This window comes from Anopheles coluzzii, chromosome 3, assembly GCF_943734685.1.
Source record: "Anopheles coluzzii chromosome 3, AcolN3, whole genome shotgun sequence".
NCBI lineage: Eukaryota > Metazoa > Arthropoda > Insecta > Diptera > Culicidae > Anopheles > Anopheles coluzzii.
Genome location: NC_064671.1, coordinates 50,508,097 through 50,533,989, shown reverse-complemented (window position 1 = coordinate 50,533,989; position 25,893 = coordinate 50,508,097). Strand labels below are relative to the sequence as shown.

At 42.1% G+C, this 25,893-nt stretch overlaps 3 protein-coding genes across 5 annotated transcripts in view; 2 read left to right on the top strand and 1 right to left on the bottom strand.

The window, feature by feature from the left end:
• LOC120956015 (golgin subfamily A member 6-like protein 22) overlaps positions 1-6,607 on the bottom strand; it is a 111,882-nt gene extending 105,275 nt beyond the window's left edge. Inside the window, exon 1 of the mRNA XM_049609891.1 lies at positions 6,586-6,607. The gene's annotated coding sequence lies outside the window, so the exon portion shown is untranslated. The remainder of the gene's footprint in view (positions 1-6,585) is intronic.
• The window catches only part of LOC120956950 (gamma-aminobutyric acid type B receptor subunit 1), a 32,311-nt gene extending 15,851 nt beyond the window's left edge, over positions 1-16,460 (top strand). For all 3 annotated transcript variants that reach the window (XM_040378795.2, XM_040378796.2, XM_040378797.2), the window contains 3 exons: positions 11,968-12,705; positions 12,783-12,873; positions 16,358-16,460. In XM_040378795.2, the coding sequence (XP_040234729.1) occupies positions 11,968-12,117 (150 nt within the window). In that variant the 3' untranslated portion in view covers positions 12,118-12,705; positions 12,783-12,873; positions 16,358-16,460. The remainder of the gene's footprint in view (positions 1-11,967; positions 12,706-12,782; positions 12,874-16,357) is intronic.
• Positions 14,804-17,658, top strand: LOC120956951 (L-dopachrome tautomerase yellow-f2). Its single transcript, XM_040378799.2, has 4 exons — positions 14,804-15,350; positions 16,358-16,464; positions 16,526-16,773; positions 16,856-17,658. Exons 1-4 carry the CDS (start codon positions 15,112-15,114, stop codon positions 17,531-17,533), a joined length of 1,272 nt encoding a protein of 423 aa, XP_040234733.2. The 5' UTR covers positions 14,804-15,111; the 3' UTR covers positions 17,534-17,658.
• The last annotated feature ends 8,235 nt before the right edge of the window (positions 17,659-25,893 follow it).

Sequence of the window (25,893 nt, the reverse complement as noted above, 5' to 3'; positions counted from 1 at the left end):
GCCCTGCTCGCACACACCGCCAAAGATAGTCCTTAGCACCCGTCGTTCGAAAATGGCAAGTGCATTGGCGTCCTCCGTTAGCATAGTCCAAGACTCGTACCCGTAGAGGACTACCGGACGAATCAGTGTGCGATATATGGCGCATTTCGTGTGTTGCTGGAGTCTTCTGGATCGCCGGAGTTTGTGGAGCCCGTAGTAGGCACGACTTCCCTGAACAATGCGCCTTCGGATTTCGCTGCTTACGTTGTTGTCCGAAGTTACGATCGTACCAAGGTAGCAGAACTCCTCTACCACCTGGAGATCGTCGCCGTCAACTGATACTCTTCTTCCGAGTCGAGCTCTATCACGTACAGAGCCCCCGGCAAGCAAGTACTTTGTCTTCGTCGCATTGATCCTCAATACAATCCTCTCAGCCTCGCGTTCCAGTCGGGTGTACGCTTCGCACACCGCCGCAGTTGTACATCCGATGATGTCGATGTCATCCGCGAAACCAAGGAATTGGAGAGATCGGGTGAAAATCGTGCCCCGGATGTCGAAGCATGACACCTTCCAGAGCGATGTTGAACAGCAAACAGGAGAGTCCGTCCCCTTGCCTCAGAGCCCGGTGAGATTCGAACGAATCCGAAAGTATGTTCGTCACTCTCACCTTGCACTGCACTCCGTCCATAGTGGCCCTAAACAGCAGTATCAGCTTCCCAGAGAATCCGTACTGCTGCATGGTGTTCCATAGCTCATTCCGATCTATGGTATCGTAGGCTGCCTTGAAGTCGATGAACAGGTGGTGCGTAGGGATCTGGTGCTCTCGGCGTTTCTGGAGGATCTGCCGTAGAGTAAAGATTTGGTCGGTGGTCGATTTGCCTCCAACAAATCCAGCTTGGTAGCTGCCGACGAAATCAGCAGCAAGGGGCGAAAGTCTGCAGAAGTGTATTCGGGACAGGATCTTGTAGGCAGTATTCAGGACTGTGATGGCTTGTAAGTTGGCACAGTCCAGCCTGTCGCCCTTTTTGTACACTGGGTGTATGACACCCAATTTCCACTCGTCCGGTAGTTCTTCCTGATCCCCCATCCTTGAACAGTTCGGCCAATAGACCATCGCTGCCAGCTGACTTGTTACATTTCAGATATTTGATGGCACCAATGACTTCGTCCAAAGATGGCGGGGACACTTCGTCATCGCCATACTGGCTGTCGTAGGGCTGCTCTCCTCTGCTTCCTGCTTTTGCTCCGGTATCTGCTCCATTCAGGTGTCCGTGGAAGTGGCACTTCCATCTGTCGATCACCTCTCGCTCGTCCGACAGGATATCTCCCTCTTCGTTGCGCAAATGGCGGTCAAGGGAGAAATCCCACTTCGTGCCGCATTTAGCATCCTGTAGAACTTGCGAGTTTCCCCCGATTGGGATAGCTGCTGCATGAGTTGCTCATCCGACTCCTCGAAGCTGCGCTTCTTGTCCTGGAACAGCCGGGTCTGCTGCCTCCTCAGTCGTCTGTATTCTTCCACATTCTGCGCTGGAGCATGCGGGTACGCGCGGCGTTCTTCTCGTAGAGTGCTCGTCTGCACTCATCATCAAACCATTCCTTATTCTGGTTACGGGACACGCGGCCAATTGTTCGCTCGGCCGTGCTGATGATGGCTTGCTCCACCACACGCCAGTGGTCGATGAGAGACAACGCCTCGGTAGTGGTGTTCTCCGGCAGCGCTTCCCCAAGCACGATTGCGAAGACCCTCGCCATATCAGCTTGTCTCAGCCGGTCTGTGTTGAGCCTTGGAGTAGGCTGGTAGCGCAGTTTATTAGCCACGCATAGTTTTTGGCGTAACTTAACCATAACCAGGAAATGGTCTGAGTCGACGTTTGCTCCTCTGTAGGTTCTTACGTCGATTACATTCGAGAAGTGCCTTCCATCGATGAGAACGTGGTCGATCTGGGATAATGTCGGCTGCGGTGATCTCCAGGTGTAGCTGAAGCGAGGTGCGTGCTGGAAGAAGGTGCTGCGGATGGTCATGTGTTTGGTGGAGGCGAAGTTGACGAGCCGAAGCCCGTTATCATTCGTCAGCTTGTGGGCGCTGAAACTTCCTATCGTCGGTTTAAATGCCTTCTCCTGTCCGACCTGAGCATTAAAATCCCCTATGACAATTTTGACATCGTGTTGTGGGCAGCATTCGTACTCCCACTCCAGCAGCGTATAGAAGTTGTCTTTATCGTCATCGGTGCCCTTAAGATGCGGAATATGCACAGTTATAATGCTCAGGTTGAAGAACCTGCCACGAATCCTCAACCTGCACATCCGCTCATTGATCGGCCACCACCCGATCACTCGTTTCCGCATCTCACCTATGACCAGGAACGCCGTACCGAGTTCATGTTTTTCACCACCGCTCTGGTAGATCATGCAATCACTGCGATACGGGCGTTCCGTCACTCCTTTCCAGCGCACTTCCTGAAGTGCTACTATTCCGAAGCCACGGGCCCTCACCTCGTCCGCAAGAAAGCGGGTACTTCCAGCTGCTGTGAGGGACCTGCAGTTCCATGTCCCGAGTTTCCAATCGTTAGCCTTGTTCGGTTGCGTGGGTCGGTATCGTTTAGTCCGGTTCGAAATCTCTTGGTTACTTTTCTTTGCATTTGGGGTTTTCTAGGGGTGGCTTGCAAGGCCTCTCCCCCAACCTCCTGTATCGTCGAAGGGCTTACGCATCCTTGATTTATGTCCCTTAGGATGCCAGGACAGAAGGGCCAGCCAGCCGCCCCTAACATGGAGACCAGACGCTGACCATCCCCTCCCCCCGCTCAAATTAGCCATATAACCCATACTCCCAAGGGGTTGGGTTTCCCCGTGTACTCAAGCTCAGATTATTGGAGAGATATGTTACCGTTCTGTACGCCATGGACGTATTGAGTCGGAGTAGGGTATGGAGATCCTATATTAACCTTCGAGAGGTGTCGGACCATACCCGTATCAGTGCGGTATTGCTACATACACTGCCAACAGAACCACCTCTTAGTATGGATAAAAAAATACGTATCATAATCGAATTCACTCTTGCCATTCGTTCGTCCAATATGGCGTTCCCGCCAAACCTATTAACCCACCTGGTCCCTTTACCCACTTTGGTCCAGTGTACTTTGATAAATCTTCATTTGACAGGTAAGGCATCTCAAGTTACTTATTAAGGCAGTGGTAATCGCTCTTGCGGGCGTGCGGGCGTTTTCTGAAAATGTATGGAATTTGACACCCGCAGCGGGTGACAGTTTGAAATCGTATGCGTCAGAATCAAACAATTTTGATTTTCCCGCACACACGCCCGCACGCCCGTAATAGCGATTACCACTATCTAACTTATACAAAGTCTTTAGCACGCATAACTACCTAACTGCCCATCTCCATAGAAACCTCCATCCATCATGGCTAAATTAGAGTTAAACACCTACATGTAACAGCCTATTTAAACAAAGTGGGTATAGGGACTAGGTGGGCTTATAGGTTTGGCGGGAAGGCCATATTGGACGAACGAATGACGAATGGAGTGGATTCGATTGTGACCGTATGAATAAACGATGCGCAATCTCAGATTGCGCATATATTTATCTGTCAAACGGATCGGTTTGATATATTTAACTGTCAAAAAATATTTATATATCTCGACCATATAATCTTGAAAATTTATGCGCAATCATGGCGCAATCTAAAATTGTATGGAAATGACGTTTATAGCTCAGGGTTGGCTACGCGATATGATATTTTTATTGACAAAACGAATATATGCACAATGTGAGATTGCGCATCGTGTATTAATACGGTGATACGTATCTTTTCACCCACACTACGACACATCAAACAAAACAGCCATTGGAATTTACACGCATACATCAACAAATGATCGAATCCCCTCCTGTCATTTCGTTTTCATTTTTCTGCAGCACGTCTGTCAAATTGTTCGGGATAAGCCCACCTGTATCCAATTTTTGCTGCTTCGTGTTTGAGTCAGTTGCACGTCTCACACACCTGCGCCATTGTCCTGCCGATGATGACGATGTCATCTGCGAAGACAAGAAATTGGAGATTTGGCGAGGGATTTGCGCTCAGGACTACTGCAGGATCTACCTTAGAGTAAAGATTTGGTCGGTGGTGGGTTTGCTTTCAACAAACCCAGCTTGGTAACTGGCGACAAAATTTGTAGCAAGGGGTGCAAGGCTGCAGAACATGATCTGGGATAGGATCTTGTAGGCCGCATTAAGGACTGTGATGGTTCGAAAGTTCGAGCAGTCCAGTCTGTCATCCTTTTTGTAGACTGGATGGATGACACCCAGCTTCCACTCCTCCGATAGTTCTACTTGGCTAGCTGCTCCAGCAGCTGTTCATCTGACTCTCCAAAACGGCAATGTTTGGCCTGGAAGAGCAGAGTTTACTGTATCCTCAGTCGTCTGTTGTTTTCCACGTTCTGAAGGGTTTCATGCCATAGCATGCGGGCGCTCGCTGCATTCTTCTCGGATAGTACTTGTCTGCACTCTTCGTCGAACCATTCCTTTTTCTCTCTGCGTGGTAAGCGGCCGATTTTGTGTTGGGCTGCACTGCTGATGGCTTGTTCCACTATACGCCAGTGGTCTGCGAAGGGAATCGCGGCGATGTTGTTGTCGGCTAGAAGCGCTTCCCCGAGCGCATCTCAGTACACTTCAACCAGTTCAGTTTGAGCCTTGGGGTGGCTCCGTTGGTTGTTAGCCACGGAGAGTTTCTGGCGTAGCTTTACCATAACCAGGACATGGTCAAGTCGACGTTTGCGCCTCTATACCGTTCAACGTCGATAATATCCGAGAAGTGCCTTCCATCAATCTGAACGTAATCGATATAGGACTTCGAATCACCCTGTGTCTCCAGGTGTAGCTAAGACGGCGTGCATGCTGGAAGAAGGTGCTGCGGATACTCATGTGCTTGAGGGAGGTAAATTTTATGAGCCTGAGGCCGTTGTCGTTTGTCAGCTGGTGGAATAGAAGGGTCATAGAAGCTTCCAATCGTTGGTTTATATACCTCCTCCTGTCCGACCTGAGCATTAGGGTCTCAGATGACGACCTTAATGTCATGTTTTGGGCAACGGTTGTACTCCCTCTGCAGCTGCGTATAGAGGGCCTCCTTCTCGTCATCGGTGCTCTCAAGGACTGTGCACATTTATAATGCTCAGGTTGAAGAATCTGCCACGACCTGCACCTGCACCATGCACCTCAACCTAGACATCTGTTCATTGACCGGCCACCACCCGATCACTCTCTGTTGCATCGTACCCAGCACCATGAACGCAATATCGAGCTCGCAAGTTTCTCCACCGCTTTGGTAGTTAGTGCGGTTGCTACGATAAATAAATCGTCAGACGAGCCCAAAAAATCGTGGGAAACCCTTTATGATGCGTGAAAAGTATTTTTGAAAATGCAACGCATGTTCCTGGCGATGTTTAATTCCAAGGGATGCATTAAGAGAAACTGGTTCAGAATTCATGTATACCGATCCTGGGACTAATCCCAAACCTATGTCGATCCTGAAATACCGAACTCATTCTGGTGCTGGAACTGATTCCAATCCCATTAAGGTGTTTAATTTAGTCATGCACCAGTACCTGGAATTGATCCTAGTTCCTTACCGGTCATGGAATTGATCTCGATCCAATACCGCAGTGTTCACCAACATTGGGGGCCTTCACGATTCTAGTTAGTTTTTTGTATGGAGTTTGACAGTTGGAGGCTGAAATCATGTAAACACTCCATACAAAACCACACAAAAAACTAGCCTGCAATTTTCAGTCTAGATTATTCTAGCCACAAAGCTAGAATTAGTTTCGAGTACCTGCTCGAAAACACGGTTTTGTTTACATTTATCCCAAGATGCATTAAAGAGATCAGGTGGTGGAATCTGGAATCAAAGTGTATGTAGTCCAGGTGGTCTCATAGCATTTTTTCAAAAAGGCGAAAGTGTTCGGCTAAATGTAGTGAACTATGATTAAAAAGATAATATCTTCCTATTTTTTAAATTACAAACTTTCTTTGAAGAACATAAAAATGTATGCAATGTAACAATTAACTCATGAACCGCGACAAAAATAAGGAAACACGTCAAAAAATCTTTCGATAATCTGCATTCAGTCATGTGCGAATTACCGAGCGTATACGTACAATCAATCGCGGCGGACGTATATTGAGGGCATAAATTTCGTGGACTTGGTTCAAAGCTTTTTGATAATAACTATGTATAAATCTTATTCTAGACATGCCATTTGAAAATATTAGCATGATTTTGGGTAACTAAATTGCAAGGATATATAGTGTAATAAGTTTTTTATTTATTTTAAACTAGTTTAAGTTAAAAATTACTTTAGTTTAAAATTAGCTTAAGGTCTGTAGTTAAGTCCGTAGAACTGAATTTAATAAATAAAAAAATCCATTATTTTGCGGACCACTTCTGTTAACGACACTGAAGCATACCAGAACTTACACTGAAACTATAACGGTCCTGGAACTGATCCTAACCCCATGCAGATCGTGTAACATATACCTATGGTTACTGGAACTAATTCCAAACCCATACTGGTCCTCTTTTGTAATTTAGAACCTTAATAGTATCTAAATATGTCTCAGTTATAAAACTATCCAGTCCAGTTCAATTGTTTTCCTATAGTTTTTTTTTTTTTTTTACATCGTGGGCGTAACGGTATTATCGTCAACTAGGCCAAGTTAACAACATGCCCATCCTGGATTCAAGCCTCATATCTACGGTCGCCCTAAGCAAGGATTGACTATCCGACTACGCGGTACTTAATAAGTATCGCAAGCCTGTATAAGCTGGCATAACCCGTTAACAGTAAAAGAAGGTTATTTTTTCAGCTACTTTTTTATAGAAATGTTGTGGCGACGCAATCGCAAGCCTGTATAGGCCGGCATAACCCGTTAACAGTAAAAGAAGGTTATTTTTTCAGCTACTTTTTTATAGAAATGTTGTGGCGACTTTTTCATACATCCGGATTTGCAGTGGCGCCACCTTTCTTCTGACTTTGAGGCTTCCTGGACAATTCCTCAGACCACTTATTGAAACACTGTCCTAACACGTCGTTGATGGCATTCTATAGCTATGTTTTTTTTTCTAAAAATTAGGCAAAAATATGGAAAAATCTCGAAAGTCCACGCAAAGGCATTCAACTATCGAATTATCTATTATCATTCTTTCCTTTCTTCTCGAAAAACACTAAATCAAGTCGGCGTTGCATTTTCCACTACCAAAGCGGTTACCATTGTATCGATGTAAACTAATCAAAAAGCATCCAAGCTACTGCTGGAAAGAAACGCTGATTAGCATTTACTAGAATTTGATTATAGAGAAGAGATTTCATTTTATCGTGCTCTATTTTTTTCAATCGAGATTTTCAGTACTTTTGCATGCAATTTTAAGACATGCGTCCAACCTGGATTATAAGTTCTTTTTGCCGTTAACCTTCTAGAGCAGATGCAGTCAGTTTAAAAAGTATTCGTCTAGCTCAGGTATGTCAAACTGGCAGCCCGCGTCGATTCTGAATGCGGCCCGCGAGAATATTTTGAGAATTGGTTAAAAGCACTACAAACCATAAATCTGTTATTACTATTTGTCAAAGTGTATTAAATTTTCCAGAGAAGAACAATCCTTTTGTTGGTATATTTTTCGAAATTAACATAAATGTACCCATAACATCTCATAAACTTATTCTACACAATCGTACATATCAATCGAGACCCTTAAGAATCATTCAATCGAATGCAAGCTCAGTCGTATTATGTTTCGATTAAATTCTGACTATTAGCAAAATTTTGTGCGCACTCGATTGCACATTCTGTATGGAAAAATAGATTTGCGTCAACTGTCTACAAACGAAAAAGGAATGAAAATAACTTGATACACACACTAGGAAACTTCGCAAGAACTAGTGATTGATTTCAGAATCGCATCCACGGCTCAAAACCATTTCCGATCTTAGCTATTCCGACGTCGAATCTGGCCAAATCAAACCAACAGTTTCGTTCGGTGCCGTCCGAAGCCTATAGAGCCGTTAGGAGCCATTCGGAACCGTTGGAGTCATCGTTTGTCCCACCAAATTTGACAATCTCCATGCCCCCGACTGCCGAGTAAAGGATTCATTCGGTTCCGAATTTTTTCCAACCTTAGAATGTTACATCATTGATGTTCGATTGGAGCCACTGTTTTTGGTCATAATCATGCCACCATAAATGTTAATAAAAGTGATTGTAGCCAAGTTGCAATTATTTGTACCCCCCATTCTGCAAGACGAATTAATGTACTTTCCAACCTCCCCAAAAATTAAAACAAAAATTATATGATTACGCTTAAGCCTAAAGGATTTAGATCAAGGATAAAAACAATCGAAATGCCGAAGTCTTGCAATACAAAGCTAATTAATAGATAAGCTCACACAGTCCTCAATTCCTCAATTCGTGAATCATCTCCCTTCAAGTGTCAAAAACAGATTTGCCGATCTGTATGGGATCACACTCCACGAATCTTCGTCAGATAAAATTATCGTTATTTAAAAAAAGTTATTCGTAAAATACGAATTGTTATAAGAAATGAATATGCCACCAGAACACTTGGAACTTGGAAATTAGCGAAAAATAATGTTCAAACACGAGTTATTACAATTTTTTCCTTGATCTGTCAAAAAATTACAAGTGTAAACAGTTTAAAATTAGGCTACTTATACTTATCTCGGGTGAAATAATCTAATCTACAAGAACTGCAAAAAATAGGAATGACAGCGAACAGAACGGCTTTTCCTACGACACACAAAAAACGATAGAAAGCCCTCGTGTACGATAAAAGCAACAATTGTGAAAAATAAAGCTCTTTACGCAAGCAAATATTTTTGTTATTCATCCAGCGATGGATAGTTCGGATTGCTTGAAAAAGATTCACCACAGGCTGCTAGACTTCCCCTACTTCAGTGAAAAAGTGTGTTTGACAGATATTTTCTAGCACAACTGCCGTAAGAGAACGCGAGTAATGAAAAATATCCTATTTTAATAATACCATTGAAAGTACAATAAACATTTTTTCTAATATAAAAAAGAGCACATATAAAAATAACATCGTGAATTTGTACATAACAAACGATTCCAGATAAGAGGCGAGTAGTACAAAAAATCAATTAGATTAACAATAAAAATCTAAGTAGTATTTTACATAAATATTGGGGTATTTTTTCCATTCTCAACTTTGCGACCCGCGAATCACTGAAAATTTGTACTTGCGGTCCTCTGATGAAATGAGTTTGTCAGAGCTGGTCTAGCTCATTTTTTTTAAAGAAATAGGCGAATTATGGCCGAAATAGGCATGGGACGGTAAAAGTAATCATTAGATTTGATAAAAGGACTATGAATACACACGTATTGCTAAAAAATAAGCATTAAAATAGTGCAATAGCAACCAAAATCCATAAAAAAACTAAAAAAAGTCGTTTGATGGGCGCGCAAAAGTATTCGTCCATCTAGCTTTTTAAATATTTACGCTGGACAAACACTACGAAGACGTGAATTAGATTTATCATTATCAATCTGCTGGTGACTTCCTTCTAAATCAATGCATTTCTGTTGTTTCAATGGCACTTCAAGCGGTCAGAGAGACACTTAAGGGGGGAAAGTTAAATGAATCGAGCATGATGATGAAAATCGTACCTTAATCCTATGCATAACCTATCCTACCCGTTTTCGAAGGCTACAAGGCATGTGGGAGGCCTCATTCGTTCATTTTATCAACGTTTGTCCATTTTTTCACACTAATTGTGTGACAAACTGCCTTGTAAGCAGCCATCCTTGACGGTTAATCTAACGAAAGAAGCGGTTTAATGTCCAACAAATCAAATATTACTCAGGAATTAGTGAATTTTATGTTGGCCAATAAGATCAGGAAAATATATGGGTCACATTTGGTTGATGGGTCATGCTGCATTTCATCGTAGCTGGTCATGTTATTTCTTGAATGACTGAGTTGTTACAAAAATGTTTTGTTTGAATAATACCATACGCAGAATGTGGCCAAATCTGGTGAGGACCATCAAATAAATCAAAAATTAATTTCAAAATAGGCTCTACTAACATATGACTACAAGTTTAACTCGTCAAGGTCATATCGCCACCGTCTACTGTAGCGAAAACAGTCTACTAAGATGCAGCAGCAAATCTCGTGTAACGGTAGCACCATGGTGTCATGATACTAGGGCTCAGTGAGGAAAGGTGAGCTAGAAAAATGATTCAAATTGATAAGAAAAAAGATTTGGAAACATATACTTGCAGATTTTAAGTACTTTGAGCCCCAGTTCTGAGAAAATTTACATAAAAAGTACCACATGTTTCAAGGTCAGTCGAGCGGGAGAACATACAGAGCATTGTCATTTGTCCAAAACACCAAACCTGCTGAAACTATACTGATGAAAACGATTTGGAAGACTCTCAATATGATATCAATTGCTAATTTTTCAATGGAACTAGGCCACGTGATCCGGAAATATAATATTTCTACCAAAGATTCATTGGAACAAGTCTCATAGGATGCGGGGGTCAAAATACGCCCTTTTTGAGGTTCAAATGAGTTATGGCGGTGGTCAAGTTGTCAATAATAGTCATAAATACAATGAGAAACAAGATCAAAACATTTTTTGATTCCATAGCCTTTGTTGTCTAACGCATATTACGCCAAAAGTCTAATAGACGAATACTTTTTGCGCGCCAATCAGACTACTTTTTTTTAGTTTTTTAATTAATTTAGTTGTTATTGCACTATTTAAATGGTTATTTTTTAGCAGTACGTGTGTATTGATAGTTTTTTTTTTTATCAAACCTCATCCTTACTTTTACCGCCCCATGCCAATTGCGGCCACAACTTGCCTTTTTCTGCAAAATATTCAGCTAGACTTTATGGACTGACTGTATGTCAAACATACAGCCCGCGGGCCACAAGCGGTCTGCTAACTCTTTGCATCCGGCCCGCGAAGAACTTTGGCAGTTATTTGAATGAAACTAAAGTAGATTGTAGATTACGAGACAGGAATAATGGGTGTACTAATTGTTATCCACTGAGGAAGAAGATTTTAACATTCAGTCTTAATAATTCGATGAACGATGTGAGCAGTAAATTACTCATAGTGGCTGTTTTTGGGAAGGTATCCTCGAAGATGGCATGTAGCATGTGTTTTAGTTCTTGTTTGCTGGTGGCTCCTCAAAGTCAGACTCATATTTTCACCCATTTTCTGACTTTGAGACTTTTTGGAAAATTCGGAAATGATGCATACCACTCGGACTGTCCAGGCAGTCTCAAAGTTAGCATATATCTGGGACATTGTATAAGAATGATAAAATTTCCAGGTTATGGCGACCGCCGCTAAAGTAAAGTATGAGTAAATGTGAACTGCTTTACGTATTATATTTGTATTTCCATATTTCTTATTTATACACAATTAAAGATGGTGGGGTATTTTCCATGAATAGTTTTATAGGAGGCTACGAAAAAATGTAGATACGATTCTAGGTCAAAGAATAAGAATAAGAATAAGGATTCTAGGTCAAGTAATAAATACTTAAAATATATAAGTGATATATTTTAGTATAAAAAAGTAGAATTTTATTCACCTCTAAATCCCCCCCTCCCCTTTATTTCGGGAATTACCTGTATACCGTCTGAATTCAATAGTTGAACGCTTTTTAGTTGGCGTGCATTTTAGTTGACCGCTCGATAGTTGGCTGAAAGTTCATTTAAAATGCATTCGCTTGTATGGGAAAAAATAGAATATTTTTGTATGGAAAAACGTGCCAACTAAAAAATCACATATTCAAAAGTTGGCAGACAATCGAAGTTCAACCAGTGAATTCAGACTGTATCGTTGATTCGTACTTTTCTAGCATGGTTTCAATTCATATAAACAATGATAAAATATTTGTTTGCTTGATAAATTTTCAGAAAGAAGACAAAATACGACTGCTCAAGCAGCGACTAACAGAACGGGAAAATAAAAATACTGCACAACCTTTTAATGAATCCGCAAATGGCACCACTGCTGGAGGAATGCAATTCAATCGATCATCTTCAACCGCGCTAGCTCAAAAGTAACTGTAAATGTTTCAACGAAGGTGCAGAAGGAATCCTTGAAAAATATGTTATGATGTACTCTTATTATGAAATGAAACGATGGTGGTTTATCTGAATTGCAGAATACAATTGAAATTGAAAGTAAAAGCATGCATAGTAGTGAATAAATTGTAATTCTAGTGAAATTTAATTCATACGACAATTCCTCAATAAAATAGGAGAAAGCAACGCTCAAAACACTGAAATAAATTTTCTGCTATGTAGGATACATGAAGCGTAATAAAGTAATATTTTAAAAAGTGTATATTTTAACAAAACTCAATAACGTCTCCTGTTATTATTATTCCATACGCATGGACTTTTATTGTAATATAATTGCAAGATACAGAACGATGAAAGATTTAACATGTAAACTTACAATTTCATCGCAATGGTAGGGTTACACGGTTGTGAATAAAATGGAATCGGTGATTTTGCGTTAAATGTGGCCAATAGGAATGTAACGTTAAAATTCAAAAGATTCAACTCATACGATTTCGATTTTAGAAAAAATGTATGGTAGTCGATCTTCTCACAACACACCAAAAATCTTTGATAGCAGGCTTTGAGGTATGTTACCTTTGAGTCACGTTAAAGTATATAACATATCATTATTTTGTTTTTATTTTGTATTCGTTTATTAACAGCTCCGATTTCATTCTGATGATAAATGATCAACATGGGCTCCAACAAAGACGTCTCCTACATGAATTAACGTCATTCTGCACATCACGTAAGGTAACGTTTTGAATAGGTGTGAAATCAATTATTTGTTGCACTCTCCTTGACACTTTCAATGCACAGCATGCGTTATATTGTGTGAAAAGTAATCAGCATTCCAAGGGAATAGTACCACATACAAGGTAATGACATATTTTCATTACAGATATTTAATTCGTTTGATTTTTGTTTTGTACACTTTTTAATAAAAGTTTGCTAAGACTGACAACATAGATGTTGTTAATTTTACAATTTATTGAATATTTTCATTTATATAACGACACTAGTTGAACAAACAAAAAGCACATTCAAGCAACATCGTAATACGTACACAATAGTGATGGGACATACGATTCATTTCACGACCCGACCCGGAGTCGGGTCCGAGCCAATCGTTTCCGACCCGTTGGTGCAGCGAGTTCGGGTCGGGTATTGAACCTACCTTGACTCGACCCAACTCGAACTCGCTTCACCAACAGATCGGAGTCGCTTATGCTTTCTCGCACTTACTCATCGTTCGGATCGCTGCAACAACGGGTTGAAATAAACCCACCTTGGCCCGACCCGAGCCGAACTCGTTGCACCAACGGGTCGGAGTCACTTCTGTTATCTGGCACCTACCGGAGTAAAGAGGCGAATAAACTCCACAGGAGCCAAAGCCTCTCTAAACTGTTCAGACAAACAAACTAACTAACCTACCGGAGTCGTTGTACCTACTGAACCTACTTTTACCATTCGTGTCGATCCGAACGACTCCGGGTCGCGTACGGATGACTCCGATCGGATAGGTTCGGGTCGACCCGCCCATCACTAGTACACATGTATAGCACCTCTGCGTATTGTGTTCATTGTTTTGGCATTATGTGCCACTGCTATTTGATGCCATTACATTACATCACTGCTCTTTCGATAGCCTTTTTTGTAACGAATTTCTATTTATTCATGCTCATCGAATCGTAAAGAATAAACTGGTTCTAGGTCAATTGTTGAACGATTTTAATGTATATATACAGAACAAAAGCTGAGCAGATCAAATTGTAATATTAATTCAACAGCAACAAACAGAGATGTAAAGTTAAATATTTGTATACACCACCATTTTGCTACTCTCTACGAGATATGTATACAATATTTGGTGCTTTCGCAAATCAAACACAATATGTTTACAGTGCATTTACAAACGAACAGAAGTGAACGTAATCATAAGGAGAGAAGTTCAACGACTCATCAATTGTCTGTAACTGTTTGATAGTTGCTACCTTTATTCCCTCTGAATAGTTTACAAAACCCCAATAATCATCTCGAACTTAAACATCTTGTTATGCCTTGTTAGAGCTACTTGAATAGCGTAAAATCGTGGTTTTGAACCGGATTTGGTACAGGCGATCGAAGCAAAACATGTCGGAAGAAGATGTTTTGAATATTCAGCTATTTTTTACTGGCTTCAAGCCTATATACCTTTACGTTTGAGGTGCGGTAGCAGGTAGCTTTGCTAGTTGAACGCAATGGCAATAATCACGTTTAAAAAGAAAAGAAAAACTCGTTGCGTTGCTAACCATGTTTATAATTTAGAAGATCGCGATCGTGATTGTTCGTCACGTCGAAACAAGTGATCTTATGCAATTGAAGAGGCGTTTTGGCGCTATGCTTTTGTTACTATGCCTATGTTACTGTGCTATGCCCTGGTAATTTACCGTAGGTGTTCGGCGAGTCCCAGTCGAAGGATTTTAAACATACATTAATATTTTGGCTTTCTTGAAAGCGGTTGTTTGTTTAACTAGTTGATGCATCACATGCCACCGACGATCTTTTTAAAGACTATTCCATAGACTACAACTCCACAAATGCACTAGGTGGATCGATGAAATCGTTTTCAGATTTCGAGCGAGCTGTGTGCTTGACGGGCAGATGACGATCGCAGTGCTGAGAGAAACAAAAGTGGAAAGAGAAGCACAGGGAACAACAGTACGATGAAACAAAAACCGGTACGCGGGTTGAGGGCTCTGATCCGCATTGATATAGCAATTTGTAGCCGGTTTTACGAGAGCAAACCTTTTCGCTTTTGAGAAATGGTTGGTGGTTTTGTAGGTAGGCTTTCTCGTATGCAAACACGGTGGTACCATCAATTGACGATTGTCCGCGTAGCTATACGGACGCAACATCAAATCGTTCTCTCATTAGTAGAACAATCGAGTACGAGTGAGTTACAACTATTGTGAAGTGTACTTTCAAGGGTTGACCGAAACAACCAGTGCAATGATACTGGCTACTTCAAATATCGTGCGCTCTGTGATCACTATTGGAGCGTTGTTGCTTCTGTCCGATGTCTTTGGTGTGAAGCTGAAGGAAAAATTTAAGTGGCGTGAAGTTTCGTTCGCTTGGCCCTCAGAAGATGCTAAGGTGGCTGCCTTGAATTCCGGCAAATACATCGTTCACAACAATCTGCCTCTGGGTTTAGAACGATGGCGTGACAAACTGTTTATTACTGTCCCAAGGTAATCAATCGAAATAGATTTCATATTATCGACACCTGTGCTAAATGTGAATACATTTCCCACTTTTGATCATAAAACGAGACCGGATACATGCTCGCTTTGTTAACGTTGATTGTCAGTGTAAAATAAATACAATTTGTTGTACATTACTGATTAATAATGTACACGGCGTTCTCTCTTGTATTTTCCTGCTTTACTAGTGTTGTATGTAACAATGATTCATAAATATGTGATGTAATGCAGTGCTCTCCAACCTTTTTAGGATCACGGGCCACTTGTGTTTGAAAATACATTTGCAATACAGTTCCACATATATTAAGTGCATATGTTTAGAAGACTAAGTTCAAAGCTTTTTCATCAAAACTATGTTTAATATTATTCTAGACATGCCTGTTTAAAGTTCAATCTTGATTGTGGGAAAAAATGAAAGACGTGTGTTGTAATAAGCTTTTCTTTTAAAAATCAAATCATTTGCGGACCACGTCTGTTACGCCACGGACCACAGGTTGGAGACCACTGTTGTAATGATCACTGTTGGAGAGCGCATTCGATCTTGATAGGAAAGTCTGATAGAGAAAACTTTAAAAAAATTAAGTGTTTTTTTAATAATATTTTAATAGTATTCACACCCATAGTATTTTAATAATAATCATGTAGTATCTTGTAATACTTCCTTATTTGCTAGATTATATACGGCAGCCATTTAGGCTTAACCCAACCTCAATATATACTGGCGAAAGAAAAAGGGGTTGCCCTTGAAAAGGCCGTACATAGGCTTGTTTTGCAAGAAGGTATAAATGTCAATTTTAATTTTTGCTCATGAAACCCGAACAGATTGTCCTTGTTCAAGTATACGTTTCATTTTATTATGTTCTAAAGTGGCACCGTGGTCTTTACACGCACAGGATCAAAAATCCGTTTAATCTATAGTTAAAGATTAAAGCCTACAAACACTCATTTACTAAACCAAAATAAACTAGTTAAAACTCAATTATATCTCTTTGCAGGTGGAAGACGGGTGTAGCCGCTTCGCTGACATATGTTAACGTTTCCGACGGGATAAGTCCTGATTTGCGCCCTTATCCAGGGTGGACTGAAAATGAACTCCCAACAGGTAAATAATATAAACATACGTTTCATTCCTTTGCACGGTTCTACTCTTCATTTCCTTCCAGAGCGTAATGATGGTTCAGGCTCCAATTTTTTGAAAAATAATGCCACAATTATATCAACATTCCGCGTCCGCGCCGATGAGTGTGACCGTCTTTGGGTCATGGATACCGGACTTGCAGACATTCTTGGTGATGCTGTTCAATATGCTCCTCCTTCACTTGTGCTTTTTGACTTGTACACAGATAAACTCATTCGACGACACTTCTTCAACAGCACACTGCTTAAAGAGGATTCATTTTTTGCCAATGTTGTAAGTAGCATATATTATCGAGTCAGAGATTTGCAATCAGAAGAATTATCCCTGTTTTACAATTGTACCATTTTAACTGTAGATTGTCGATACCGAGCGTGGAGATTGCGATAATGCGCATGCCTATATTCCAGACTTGGGAAGCTACGCAGTAATCGTGTACTCTTTGGCAGAAGATCGATCGTGGCGTGTAAAGCATAACTTCTTCCATTTTGATCCTCTCGCCGGCGATTACAACATCGGTGGTGTTAATTTTCAATGGACTGATGGTGTTTTCGGTATGGCTGTCGGAAAACGCTTGCAGGACGGAACGAGGCCCATCTATTTCCACGCATTTTCAAGCACCAAGGAATTTATGGTATCAAACATGGTGCTGCAAAATGAATCATATGCACAGAGCCCACAAGCATACTACGACTATAAACTGTTGGGTGATCGTGGACCAAACTCGCAGTCATCCGCAGAGTTTTATGATTCGGAAACGGGTGTAATTTTTTACACGCAGGTCAACAAAGATGGTGTGGGATGCTGGAATACGATAATGCCACTGAATGCAGACACTCAAGGGTTAGTGGATTCCGACAGTGACGCGTTAGTATTTCCGAACGATTTAAAAGTAGACAACGAAGGGACATTGTGGGTACTCTCTGATCGCTTGCCTATGTTTATTTTTACCAGTTTAGACGCAGAACAGTACAATTATCGTATTTTAGTAGGAGAAACACGAGAAATTATTAAGGGTACACCGTGCGATAAGTAAGACTATTTCCTCTGGGTATTTTCACCAGGAAAAGAACCATTAACCATTCAAACTTTCCTTTAACTAATGCATTCGTTGATTTCAAAATAAATATTTGTGAACAAAGATCTTTGCGTAGCCCAATAGATGTGATTTTGTTGTTGTTTCTCTTGTGTAGTGTATACTTCTAAATATCTCGCCTCGGTTGAGCCGTAAAGAACGATAAAAAATCAGTTTAAAGTTTTAACGATTCCAAATTTGGTCAAAAGTAGTATAACCCAGGTTGGACGCGAGACTTAAAATTACATGCAAAATGACTAAAAATATAGTCAGGATTGGAGTACGGATTACGTTAAATGTATTTTATAATGTTAAATCAATAAAATTTAAAACCAATTTCATTTTATCGAGCTCTCTTTCCCTATCGCGGCGAGATTTTCAGTACTTTTGCATGCAATTTTAAGACTTGCGTCCAACCTGCAACGGGGCAAAAAGAACTTATAACCCAGGTTGCACGCAAGACGTCAATTGCATTCAAAATGAGTAACCAAATCATCAGGATTGGAGCACGGATTGTGTAAAACGTTTTTAACAATGTTGAATCGCTAAAACTTAAAACCATTTTAATTTATTGCGCTTTATTTCCTAATCTGGGCAAGATTTTCAGTGCTTTTGCATGCAATTTTAAGACATGCGTCCAATCTGGGTTATAAGTTCTGTTGCCGATTTTTCAACAAGAAATATCAAATTTCAGGTATTTAGCAAGCTTGAATATTCGCTGTTCATGGGGTACTATGCTTGCCCACACAATCTGTTTAATACGAGGGCGCTGGGGCTATGACGTGGTATGGAGTGCAAGGCATCGTGCGAGCTAGCAGACTACTCGAATTTGTTTTGCGCGAGTACTTTATAAAATCAGTTTTTAACATTGCTTTACAAAAAATTGCATACGATGAAAGCATACAAAACATTACAATGTAATAATAACGACAACAGATGACGCAACTGCTGAATATCTTTATTGATGTTTGACGATAGATGGTGCTTTCCGTAGTCAAAATATGGCTATATTCCAGCAGTTTTCTGTACAGGAAATGGTGCAAAATCTATACTGGTTTCCCCCTGTGCAAAGCGACGGAAGAAATCATTCCCCGCTGCGCAAATTCGAGCAGTTTTCTGCGTAGTTTTTTGCGTAGTTTTGCGTCAAAAAATACGCAAAAAAATACGCTAGACTTCAGCCAAAACTACGATAGCCAGCGTATTTATTGCAGTTTTTAGGTGCGGAACGAGCGCCATCTGTTGAAGGAATGGATGAACTATTTCAGACGGTGGAGCAAAAAAATGGCCGAAAAATTCAAAAATATTGGCGCCCATTCCTTCCTCCTCCTCTTCCTCTCACTCCCTTTCCCCTCCCTGCCTTGCCTTACTTGCGCTTCAGCCCGTGCCTTTCGCCGTCAGCTGATTGTGTGTATGCGTTGGTGTATATGTACATTGCGGTTGTGTATTGTATTTGGTGGGTATAGCATTTATTTATTGTGTGTGACCTTGACGATGCGGGAGAAGCTGGTTCATTTTGGGATTTAAAGTGTTATCGGTGTATTGATGGTTTATTTTATTTCGTGCCGCTGCTGATGAGACCATTCGATGCCCCTGCCAAATTGAGGGTGAAGAAGCCTATTTAAAACAAGCGTACGAGAACGTCTAACACTAATCTAATATTTTTTTAATTTGAACATGTATGATGCTTCAACGACCTTCTAAGCATCATCTAGCACGGTGCGGTATAGTGGCAATAAAAAATATTTTTTTTTTCAATGTGCCGGAATTTGTCTCGAGTTTTCTGGCCACGACACACACACACGGACACACACACAGCGCGGGGAAAGTGATCGTCCACTCTATCATGCCGCGATCCCCCTCCCCTCCCGGTGCTTTGAGTGAGGAACCAGCCTTTCTTCCGATAAGGTAGCCGTAATCGATCATGCGGGAGGGGGGGGGGGGGGGTTGATGGGGGGTGTGTGCTCGCCTGCGCGCTTTCGTGGGTGCGTGCTCGCGTGCGCGCGTACGTGCATTCGTGCATTCGTGCATGCGTGCATGCGTTCGTGCGTGCACGTGTGTGCGTGCGGGAACTCCAAAACTGTTTGATTCTGATGCGTGTATTGTCACCGGCTGCGTCTACACACTCCATGCATTCTTAGAAAACGCACTGCACGCCGCCCGATCGATTACCGCTACCTAGGAGACAATACAACCATTTAATTGGCACCACCATCTTTGCGACCGGTTCTGCTGTTGGGGGTATTAAAAAGACAAACGAACGAGACAAACGTGCATGCGATATGTTGCACATTTCTTTCCAATTCCGCTAGCGGACGCAAGTGGAAACAAAACTTGAATTGAATTCATACAAAAGAGAATTCTGGTTTGGTTTATTACGGTGCGCGTATGATACTGCACCTGTCCGTCCAGAATCTGGTGGCTTGTTGGTTTTGAGTCGGTATCATGACGCCGTGCGACCGGCACTGCCTTGGAATGGGTCCGGATCGGTAGGTTCATGTTTTGGTCGAGTGCATTCCGTGCATTTGTCGCGCCACAGCGGTAGACCCGGCAGCACCAAAGTCAAAACAAAAACCTTCCCCGAGGGTGGACTGCTATGCTAAGTTCTTCCTCTTATTATTATTATTATTATTATTGGCATAATGGTCTACGCGATCATGCCGGCCTTTTCACGACTTGAGTACCACGTAGCCGGATAGTCGCCCCTTGCTACGGCGGACGGTTCATACGCGGTTAGAACCCACGACGGGCATGCTGTTAAGATGTGCGGAATGATGGCGGTGCCGCGGGCCCGCTCTTATCCAGCGGGCAACTTGCATACTGCCAAACTGTATCCTGCCCGATGCATACGCTGCAGGCAGGGGAAAGGATGCAGCTCCACAATAAAAAAAAACACTGTCATGAACACCTTCCTTTCTTTGACCGATGGATCATAACATTCCGGAAGAAAACACATTCGGCGACAGTTGTGCACACACAAGCACCCTCACACCCTTGCGCAGACGGCTCAGCCTATCTATGTAATCTACGACATACGAAAGGAAAAGCATAGTGTCACATAAAGTTATGCTTTATGCAATTAGGTTTAAGCTTTCCTATGCACGGCCATGGCCACCTGTGTTGCGTGCGCTACTTGGAATTAGGGTTCTGCGCGTTGCACAGCAAACCCTCCAACGTGAACTAGCGATTCCTTAGTCATTTGTACATTGCAGCGATTGAACTCATTGCGCTTTTTTTGGTTTGATTTGTGAAAAATCAAATGCAGCGCCGCAATGTTTGTTAACGGTTTTTTAAGCGCCACAACAGCTCGCGAGCATTGACCACACGCGTGAAAGAGATAGCGCTATGGATGGAAAAAGCACGGACGACGGCTGACAGCGATTGGCCGTCTGACGCACCAACACATCCAAACCTGTGACAGCGCGCTCAGGCGAAGGGTATGAAGCGGAGCCAGGGACGGGTAGCTCGAAACGCTGCTCGACAAATTTGCCGTATGAGGGAAAAAGAAGGCCTGAGAAAATGCGCGAAAGGGAATGATTTCTTCCGTCGCTTTGCACAGGGGGTCCCTTTCGCGCATTTTCTCAGGCCTTCTTTTTCCCTCCTACGGCAAATTTGTCGAGCAGCGTTTCGAGCTACCCGTCCCTGGCTCCGCTTCCTACCCCTCGCCTGAGCGCGCTGTCGAAGGTTTGGATGTGTGGGTGCGTCAGACGGCCAATCGCTGTCAGCCATCGTCCGTGCTTTTTCCCTCCATAGCGCTATCTCTTTCACGCGTGTGGTCAATGCTCGCGAGCTGTTGTGGCGCTTAAAAAACCGTTAACAAACATTGCGGCGATGAAGTTGCATTTTCACAAATCAAACCAAAAAAACGCAATGAGTTCAATCGCTACAATGTACAAATGACTAAGGAATCGCTAGTTCACGTTGGAGGGTTTGCTGTGCAACGCCCAGAACCCTAATTCCAAGTAGCGCACGCAAGACAGGTGGCCATGGCCGTGCATAGGAAAGCTTAAACCAAATTACATAAAGCTTAAGTTTATGAGACACTATGATTTTCCTTTTATATGTTGTAGATTGCACAGATATGCTGAGTCGTATGCGCATTGGTGTGAGTGTGCGTGTGTGTGCACAACTGTCGCCGAATGTGTTTTCTTCCGGAATGTTATGATCCATCGAAAGGAAGGTGTTCATGACGGTGTTTTTTTTTATTGTGGAGCTGCATCCTTCCCCCTGCCTGCAGCGTATGCATCGGGCAGGATACAGTGTGGCAGTATGCAAGTTGCCCGCTGGATAGGAGCGGGCCCGCGGCACCGCCATCATTCCGCACATCTTAACAGCATGCCCGTCGTGGGTTCTAACCGCGTATGAACCGTCCGCCGTAGCAAGGGGTGACTATCCGGCTACGAGGTACTCAAGTCCTGAAAAGGCCGGCATGATCGCGTAGGCCATTACGCCAATAATAATAAGAAGAAGAAGAGGAATACCATAGCATAACAGCCCACACCCGGAGAAGAGATTGGCTTATCTTTGTTGCTGCCGGGTCTACGGCTGTGACGCGACAAATGCACGGAATGCACTCGAACAAAACATGAACCTACCGATCCGAACCCATTCCAAGGCAGTGCCGGTCGCACGGCGTCATGATACCGACTCAAAACCAACAAGCCACCAGATTCTGGACGGACAGGTGCAGTATCATACGCGCACCGTAATAAACCAAACCAGAATTCTCTTTTGTATGAATTCAATTCAAGTTTTGTTTCCATTTGCGTCTGCTAGCGGAATTGGAAAGAAATGTGCAACATATCACATGCACGTTTGCCTCGCTCGTTTGTCTTTTTAATACCCCCAACAGCAGAACCGGTCGCAAAGATGGTGGTGCCAATTAAATGGTTGTATTGTCTCGTAGGTAGCGGTAATCGATCGGGCGGCGTGCAGTGCGTTTTCTAAGAATGCATGGAGTGTTTAGACGCAGCCGGTGACAATGCACGCATCAGAATCAAACAGTTTTGGGGTTCTCGCACGCACACACACACGCGCGCGCACGCATGCACGCGCGTACGCGAGAACGCACCCCCGAACGCGCGTACACGCACGATCGATTTCCTCTACCTTATCGGTAGAATTGCTGGCTTAACTTGTAGCGCATCCTCATCCAAAGCACTGTGAGGGGAGGGGGATCGCGGCATGATAGAGTGGACGGTCACTTTCCCCGCGTTGTGTGTGTGTCGCGACCCGAAAACTCGATATTTTATTGCTACTATAGATCGTGCTACATGATGCTTCGAAGGTCGTTGAAGCATCAAACATGTTCAAATTAAAAAGTATTAGATTAGTGTTAGACGTTCTCCTACGCTTGTTTTAAATAGGCTTCTTCACCCTCAATTGGCAGGGGCATCGAATGGTCTCATCAGCAGCGGCACGAAATAAAATAAACCATCAATACACCGATAACACTTTAAATCCCAAAATGAACCAGCTTCTCCCGCATCGTCAAGGTCACACACAATAAATAAATGCTATACCCACCAAATACAATACACAACCGCAATGTACATATATACCAACGCATACACACAATCAGCTGACGGCGAAAGGCACGGGCTGAAGCGCAAGTAAGGAAAGGCAGGGAGGGGAAAGGAGAGGAAGACGAGGAAGGAATGGGCGCCAATATTTTTTGAATTTTTTGGCCGTTTTTTTTTGCTCCGCCGTCTGAAATAGTTCATCCATTCCTTCAACAGATGGCGCTCGTTCCGCACCTAAAAACTGCAAGAAATACGCCGGCTATCGTAGTTTTGGCTGAAGTCTAGCGTATTTTTTTGCGTATTTTTTGACGCAAAACGACGCAAAAAACTACGCAGAAAACTGCTCGAATTTGCGCATCGGGTTTTGATCAGTTTCCTGTGCTAGACTTCAGTAAAATCTGCGGAGGGGTGAGCAGTTTTGGCACCCTCTACTGGGGGAATGGGCAAACTATTTTAGGCAGCGGAGCAAAAAAAGGCCTAAAATTAAAAAAACAGCTTTTCTTTCTTTTTTCTCTTCCTCTTCCTCCTGCATCGCTGCCTTGCCTTACATGCGCTTCAGTCCGTGCCTTCCGTCATCAGCTAATTGTGTGTTGTGTTTGCACAGAAAACTTTTTTTACTGAAGTTCAGTAAAATTGTACTGAAGTTTTTTGAGCTGAAGGTTCAGTAATCCTTTCAGTAAAAAGAATGTTTACTGAATCATTCAGTAATGTTCAGTGCTCACCAAAATGACAGCTCGTTTACTGAAATCACAGTAAAGCCATTTTAATATTACATTTTGATACCATAGCAGGATAGTCAGTCCTACGTATGGGGGCGCGGTCTATTCGGGGCTTGAACTCATGACGGGCATGTTGTTACGTCGTACGAGTTGACGACTTTGCACTTATTTAATATTGAGTTTTTTTTATTGATGCACAGAGATTGCCAGTCCCTCAATTCATATTCATCCAAGTAATATGTTATTTGATACAGTTTTTATACTATTTTTTGCAGCAATAAGTTTTGATGGTTCAATAAGCGCTCACAGACACCACGAACTTTTAGCAAGCACAGTGAATTGAAGCAAAGATTTTGAACACCAACACGTTCGCCACGGTTGCCGGTACCGATGCCTACCGATGTAAGCGCCTACCAAATCAACTTACAGGGTTTCCCACGATTTATTGGTCGGTTCTCATAATTTTTTGGTTGCTTCCCATATTTTTTAGTGTGTTCGCACGATTTATTGGTTGGTTCCCAGATTTTTTAAATTCAATTGTATTGATATCCAATCAGATGATACCAATAAAATATGGGAATGAACCAAAAATCTATGGGATACGACGAATAACTCGTGAGACGAGCCCAAAAAATGATGGGACCCGACCAATAAATCCTGGGAAACCCTGTATTGCTCATCATGAGCAAAAGGACACCGCATTGTTTTGTTTTGATGTTCTGACTGACAGGCAGTTTTGTTTTGATGCTGCATTTTCAGTAATTGTATTTTCGCTGATTTTCGGTAAAATGTGTATTAGTGAAATGCATTCAGTAAATTTTATCACTGAAAATCAGTAAAAATATGACATTTATGCTGAAAACCAGTATTCTATTACTATTACTGACAGCATATTCTATTACTGAACCGTTTTAGTAAAAAAAAACTTTAGTGAAGAAAAAAATAAGAAAATTTTGCGGTATGCCTTGGTACATACCCAATAAGCCAAAATTGCTTAAGCAGCCAATTTTGGCATGCTAAAGATTGTTGCTTAAATTCGCCTTTTGCAGTAGATAAACAACATCAAAGTTCCAGGTGGGTCTATCAAACAGCGCTTAAGCAGCTTCTTTATGCCAGGGTACCGGGGATTATTTTTCTTTGTGTTTTATTTTCAAACAAGCGTCATCAATAACATAAACAACAGGATTTGCTTTGTTTGTGTACATGTATATATTTTTAAATTTAAATTATATTCATGAATTATACAACATTTCACACAATTTAGTGTACAATCACAATCACTTCCCTCAATATTCCTCCTTCAAATAACTTAACCAGCTTGGGCAGCAGCAACGAGATGATTGACAGCACCAGTCTTTGACACTTTGACAAGGGCCACCTCGTACCGATGTCATGCATTAAAAAGCTATAAAGTTCCACCAAGTTCGGTACGCTTTCTTAACAATCCTTCAAGTTCCATCGTGAACCATACACATCAGACTAATCAGCTACAAGGTTCCTGAGAGTACCATGTGCCTGTTAAAAAGCTCCATAGTTCCGCAAAGTACCGTCTATCTCTTAATTAGCCACAAAGTACGACATCGGAACGATTTTTCGTTAAACAGCTATAAAGTACGAGCTGGCTATTTGGCTATGTGTGAATTGAGGTTGTGTGTTTTGAATCGTAGATGTTTTTATTCTATTTGTGTGGGTGGACCTTGGGGATGCGAGAGAAACTGGTTTATTTCGGGGATTGAAGCAATATCGATGCGTTGATGGTTTATTTTATTTCAAGCCGCTGCTGATGAGGCCATCACTGCCCGTGCCAATCAACGGTAAAGAAGTTAATTTGAAACAAGCACAGGAGTCCGCCTAACTTCATTTCTAATATATTTTTTTTATTTTGATTAAATCTTCAATGAAATTCTAAGCATATTGTAAGATGCTTTATTATGACGATAAACGAAAATTAATTAATGTGTTGAAATGCGTTTCGAATTTCATTACAATACAGGACACACAAACACACACACACACACACACAGCGCGGGGAAAGTGACCGTCCACTCTATCTCCCTCTCCCTGAGAGGTGATAATGTGCACG